The sequence below is a fragment of the Cyprinodon variegatus genome, unplaced genomic scaffold (assembly GCF_000732505.1).
Source record: "Cyprinodon variegatus isolate N-32 unplaced genomic scaffold, C_variegatus-1.0 Scaffold53, whole genome shotgun sequence".
Taxonomy (NCBI): Eukaryota; Metazoa; Chordata; class Actinopteri; order Cyprinodontiformes; family Cyprinodontidae; genus Cyprinodon; species Cyprinodon variegatus.
In genome coordinates, this window is record NW_015150506.1 from 1,793,169 (window position 1) to 1,800,002 (window position 6,834).

The 6,834-nt window shown below is 38.9% G+C and overlaps 1 protein-coding gene across 2 annotated transcripts in view; it reads left to right on the forward strand.

The window, feature by feature from the left end:
* LOC107082424 (bcl-2-related ovarian killer protein homolog A-like) overlaps positions 1 to 6,834 on the forward strand; it is a 21,249-nt gene that overhangs the window by 4,552 nt on the left and 9,863 nt on the right. For both annotated transcript variants that reach the window (XM_015371106.1, XM_015371107.1), the window contains exon 3: positions 2,982 to 3,110. In XM_015371106.1, coding sequence (XP_015226592.1) covers positions 2,982 to 3,110 — 129 coding nt within the window. The remainder of the gene's footprint in view (positions 1 to 2,981; positions 3,111 to 6,834) is intronic.

Below are 6,834 nucleotides of genomic sequence, written 5' to 3' on the forward strand. Positions count from 1 at the left end.
AAAACCGTAGTTTTTACCTCTGAGAGCGGCTTTTCTATCCAGCTTTAAATGCATAATCATCCTTTCCACTGTATAAAGGCTGTTGTCTCGCATATCTTGGGTTTCGATTCTGTTTTTGCCGCCTCTAGATCCCTTCGTTCAGCTGACAGTTTAGTCAACCTATCGTCGTCTTTTATTTTGCACCCTGTTGCCTCCCTGTTAGGGCTGTTGACTTAGAAGAGAATAATGATTCATTTTGAGCATTTGGAAATGTATTTGACATTTTAACATATTAGTAAATATATGTGTGGGTTTATTGACTGTTAGTGCAATATGTGACTGCCTCATCTGGTGTTTCCCTGTTCGGTGGAATAAAAAAAGCTTCTAGTGAAAAGAGAAGAGAAGAAGAATGCAGGCAGGTTTGGCATAAGATTACAGGTGGAATCGAGCCTCGTTTCTGCAGTGTGAAAGGAACACCCTCGGTTTCTAGTGAAACACCTTAAGGGAATTCTCTTCTTGTAAAAGATTATGCAACATTTTCTCCCTCTGGAGTTCTTACCTAATACAGAAACAAGATCTCTGTCAGATCAAGGTTTCGCTTTAAATTTTATGTTTTTGACCTCACCTCTGTGTTAAGGTTGGAAATTTAACCGAAGCTTTATTAATAGGAAATTAAGCCTGGTGATTATGTTTATACTATTTGGATGGTTGTTAAAGCTTAATCTGCTGGAGACGATTAATCCCTGGAACAAATTTCATACCAATCTAGACACTAAACTATGAGGTCAATTCACTTCCATCATTGTTGCAAATGAAAAAAAAAAAGATCTAGAAATGAAAGTTTCAAACATATAAATAAAAATACGTTTTTTAAGGGGTAACTTTGCTGTTTTCTTAGATTTGTTTCTTAAAATAGACAAAACCATTTTTATAGATTTTGTGTTTAGATTTTTTTATTTCTAATTTTCATATTTAGTTTTATTAATTACTTTCAAATTGTATTTTTCAGATCACATTTTCTTTACTTCTGCGGGCTGTTTGAAAAGAATTCAATTCTTAAAATTTGATCTGAGAAACAGAAATGTGAACATATTAAACCTTGAAAAAAAAAATTTTTTTTCGAAAAAGTTACATTTGAAAACATGAAATAGGAAATAAAACATTTTAAAAGAACATTGAATTAACATCAGAGAAAGCAGCACAGTTACATCATAAAAAAAAAACTTGTTTATGATGCTTTTCAAATTTCCATTTACAAAACACTCCATAGAAAACGTTCTTTTTGGATGAGATTTTTTGGAGAAATGTTCTGTAACAGACATTTCTAAACACTTTGATTCAGCGTGTTTTAAAGTTGATAATTAACTGTGTTTTGTTCTTGATGTCATATTATGATTGGGTTCACCTTATTATTCAGACAATTCAGTTAGCTCATCCTCAAGCTGTGCAGATCAGGGGGCCACCCCTAGCCAATCACTGGCAACCCTCAGCCAATCACTGGCAACCCTCAGCCAATCACTGGCCACCCTCAGCCAATCACTGGCAACCCTCAGCCAATCACTGGCCACCCTCAGCCAACCACTGGCCACCCTCAGCCGATCACTGGCAACCCTTAGCCAATCACTGGCCACCCCTTTGGCCACCTCTATCATTTTTCAAGGGGGATATTATAACTTATTTAACATTTAAATTGATCACATTCACATTATTTTACTAACAATAAATTTGATTAATACGGAAGTGATTTTCAGAATTAGAACCCAGAATTTGTTTCATAAGGTAAAGATGAAAATTATATGTCTCTGCAAGTCATCCAGAAGTCTTCAGTTAAATCAAACATAAATAAAAACTAAATCCATGTAATGTAGGTATTAGTATATATATAAATATTATATTGAACAATTATTGATCAAAGTAGTTGGGTTTTTTTTTTTTCTCCATAAAGGTAGGTAATAGTTGGAATGGATAAGATGTTCTCTCCCAGAACTCAGAAAAAAAAAAGCAGGGGGTCAGAACCAGTGTGGTATGACTGCTTTTAGTGGCTCGAGTGCTTGTAGCGGCTCGGACTCTTTTATCGGCTCGGATGCTTTTATCGGCTCAGAATCTTTTATGGGCTCGGAATCTTTTATGGGCTCGGAATCTTTTATTGGCTCTGAATCTTTTATCGGCTCGGATGCTTTTATCGGCTCGGAATCTTTTTTCGGCTCGGATGCTTTTTTCGGCTCGGACGCTTTTATCGGCTCGGATGATTTTATCGGCTCGGAATCTTTTATCGGCTCGAATACTTTTAACGGCTCGGATGCTTTTAGCGGCACGGATGCTTCTAGCGGCTCGGATGCAAACAGGAATTTGGCCGTGCTGTTTCATGGGTCGTCCAGAACTGGAGAATTTCTCATCTGCTTCAGCAGGCGGCTTCACAAAACACTGCTTTCAATCTGGTTTGAAATGCAGGAAAAACAAAATCACTACGTTCAGCTCCTTGTGATCCATAGTCTGAGTCAGCCAGCAAACACAGACTCTTCTTCTGAGGGGTTTTGTTGGCTACGATGTAACCTCAGCTGAAAACCGACATGTATCTCACCTTTCAAGGCCCAAAAGCCGCAGGCAGGTGGAAGACGAATGAAGACGGCTGCTTATGTAGACTCTTTATCACTCCTGATTACATCATTAACATTTAATCCTCAACAATGCCCATGTATCAAAGGCCGCTCGTCCATTTTAGCTTTTGCTAATGCTAGCTTATCAATGCCATTCCTGTCATTAACTCAAATACACACAGCCGTTTTTTGTTTTTTTTTTATTCTTGTGTCTTTTACATTCATACCTTATTTGTAAAATCCAAAAGCAAAAATCAGGGTTTCATTACCAGCTACCTGTTTCTACTACCAGGGAACTTTTGTTAGAGAAGTAAAAATAATTGTGTGAACCTGATGTTAGATTTATGAACCCTTCATGCAGAGAGCCAGGAAGACTGACTGAATCCAGCTTTTCTGTCCCATCAGGCGATGAGTTGGAGTACCTCCGCCCCAACGTCTACCGCAATGTCGCTCGCCAGCTGAACATCTCGGTGGCGATAGAGGGCGTGGTGTCCGACGCCTTCATGGCCATCGCTGCAGACATCTTCTCAACAGGTATGTCAAACCCCCCGTGCTGCATGATGAGGTTCTTCAGGATTTTAAGCTATAATCTATCATACAGTAATGCATACTTGTAAGATAAATTTTTGACTCTTTCAAGTGGAGCATGTGGAGCTTATGATACCCCTCAATAAATGAATTCCCCTTTATGCCATAAAAGTGCACTGCTAGCTTAGCTGCTGACTAGCGTTAGCGTACATTTCACCAACATTTGATTAGTGAGGGGAATATTTAGCAAGATATTCATACATTTATCTTCTAAGGGGCTGTGGGTAGCGCTGCTGCCTTGCAGCAAGAACGTTCTGGGTTCGATTCCCAGTCCAGGTTCTTTCTGCTTGGAGTTTGCATGTTCTCCCTGAGCATGCGTGGGTTCTCTCCGGGTACTCCGGCTTCCTCCCACAGTCTAAAAACATGACTGTAAGGTTAACGGGCCTCTCTATATTCTCCTTAAGCCGGACGTACACTGTACGATTTTTTGTGCTTTTCGGGCTGATTCTCCAGTCGTGTGAGAATTTTTCAGATGGTGCCGACCTTCAGCCTGATCTACCTGCACCATGTAGTGTACAGGGGAAAACGAGGGACGACTAACCTCTCATGACCATCTACAGGTCAGGAATCGTAAAGTCGGGATAAAATCAAACATTTTTGAAATTCAGTCGGCCATCGTGAGGTGTTCATGGACAAATCCTGCTGATGAAGCTGAGCTACGAGCCGATTTACAAGAACCTTGTTTACTGCGCATGTGCGACAAGGAAGTTCTTCTTCTTCCAGATTGATGAGTCCGACCATCGCCGTCTCTTTGCACGGAGTCCCACGTGGTTTTTAGACGTAGTGTGAGCAGGTAGATCGCATCAGAGCGTCGGGCCGCACAGTGGGAGAACAAACATCGTGAGCTGTGAACTTTTTAACCCCGTGGTTTCGTCATACAGTTTGAGCTGTAGCTGCGTGCAACGATTGAAAATATCGCAGTGTATGCGCGGCTTTATGCGTGCGTTGGGTGCATGTTTGTCCTGTTTGTCTCTGTGTTGCCCTGCGATGGACTGCGAGGGTGAACCAGCACCCCTCGCCACCCCAGCAGAGATTAGCGTGACAGAAAACATATGAATGGATGTTCATTTTATTACACTTAACAACAGCAATGAAATAATAATGAATCAAAAAAAGGAACTGGACTGACGTTTTGACAGTTGGAAACATGAAATAGCATCATCCAGCTGCATGGAAATGACAGATGATGTTAAACTTTAGTTTGATGCTTTTTGATGTTTTGGAAGGAAAACTTTTGTTCTCCAGTTTTTATTTATTTATTTTTTTCAGAAACAATTTTTCATAATTTAAGTTGATAATATTTTTTGTTATGTATTCCATATGAAAAGTGATATAATGTAAGGCATATTTAAGGATGTCGGGGTCTCTTAAATCTTAACGGATATAAATAAAACAGTTAGCTTTGAATTTTTACCGTGAAAAAGATCGAATATAGCGTTACGCTTTTAATCTCCCCTTTAATCTTTTTTTTTTTTTTTTTTTGTGACAAGGAAGACAGTTTACAGCGACTGGGTAGAACTGAATATCATTTGTTAGAGAGTACAACATATACACTGCAAAAAATGTAAATCTAAATAACTAATTTTTTCTTTAAATAAATGCATTTTTTCTTAAATTGAGGGATAAATGAGACACTTTGCTAATGGAACAAGACAATTTACATTTGAAATAAGAAAAAACTATTGCTTAGTCTTATTTTAAGTGCATATTTTCTAATTATCTTATTTTAAGTGTTAAAAATACTTATTTTCCTGCTCAAATTAAGGGTAAATATACTTGATTAATACATTTTTACTTAATTTCAGATCGTTTTTGCAGTGTAGAACTAAGGTGGAGGTTTACCTTCAAGCACAACAACGAAACTAAGTCTTGACTCAGAGCTACGTAGTGTGATCAGTGCATATTTGTGTTAGAATGATACATGTCCAAACCTAGGTTAGGTCAAATTCAAAATGTTAAGAAACGACAGAGCAGCAGGACTTTAACACTGCATGCTCCTAAACCAGCTGCATTAGACTGAACATTATTACACAACAGTAAGACCTAAAAAAAAAAAAAAAAAAAAGATGCTGCAAGAGACAGACCACAATATAAATGCCACAAACTATTGACTAATTGTTTGAATCCCAAAGCTCTCCATCCTTTTGAGTTTTTAGTTTCAAAGACATTTAAAAAAACATGCATCGTATTCCTTCCACGTCGCATTCACTAGCCTGTGATTGTCACTAAATCTAGATGCTGTAAAATATTAGTAAAGTAAATATTTTTGATTTTAAAGCAGTAATGCTCTTAACACTGAAGGAAGGTGTTTGTTATTTTAGAGAAGCTCCTTTCAGAAGGAGGAACTTCTGAGTTTTAGGCAAACACAGCAGAGATACGGAGCAAAGGAGGAACACTTTGTACTTCTCTTATCATGCAGTTTTACTCAATTGCAAAGTAGATTAATGACTTTCACTCAATATAATAAAACCTGCTCTGAAGTCAGAATAAAGCTTTTTTTCCCCTGTTATTTTGAAGCATTTTAGGAACGCCGTCATCCCCTGCCAGGAAGGGAACTTAAGTGGAAAACCTTCATGCCATATTAGGCTAAAATCAGACAGACAGTTTGGACCCCACCCAGGAGGCTCGGGCTTGAGCCTTCGGGTTTCTCCTCTGAGGATATAACAAACAGAGGATCTGCAAAGGTGACTTAGAGTTTATCTTCACTAAATCAAGTTAGTCGGTTCATTAGGCTGCAAAACAAGGAACTCCAATTAGACATGAGTTATCTTTATTCTGAATGGTTCTGCTGGTTAGAATAACTGATGAGCAAATTACTGATCCAAAATAGGATGGAGTTGTAGTTCGAAGGCTTAAAACGTTCAATATATGCAGAGAAAAAGTGGTTAAAAGGCTGTGATAAGAGTCCAGACGAGTCATGGTGTGGAGGGGAAGTCCTGAGCAGCTTCAGATCACGACCACAAACGCTCTATCCGCAACCGCTTAGTCACTAATGTCATGCTGCACTTCTTGGGCAGAGATAAAAGCTGTTGCAATATGTTGGGGAGGGGGGGGGGTCCATCATACAATATGTCAACATCCCCCTCCCCTGTTCCTGTCTGCTTCAGTCAAAGTCTGTACTGCTGGAAGGTAAAATAAGCATCCTTTATTGACCTCATGGGCTGAAAAAATATAAAATATCAGAGATAGAATCTGAAGAAATTTGAAGAATATTTTGAGAAAATAAAAAATGAAAGCTGCAGTTGATCTGAAGTTTATAAAAACGAAAGGCTCTTCTGTAATTTGACCTCCTCTACATTTATTCATGGGTTATGCTCCATTTTAGCCCTTCTTTTGGCTGAGCATCAATAAGGTGATGCTATAAATGCTGAAAATGCTCTCATCTTCAGCTTTAGGTCTTAAAATGTAAATCCATCCCTGTTGAGGTAAAATGAACCAATCCAGGTTGTATCAGTCAGGTGACGTAGCTTAGCATCCATGATTAGAGGGGCTACATTTTAGACCTTTCAGTGTTGATTTGGGATGCAGAACACTGAGGCTGAGAGCAGCAGCGGAGCTCCCGTCCTATAGAACAAATACTCTATATGACAGATGTACGGTAGGGGTGGGTATTGCCAAAGAAGTCACGATTCGATTCGAATCACGTTTCACAGGCCACGATGCGATTCTA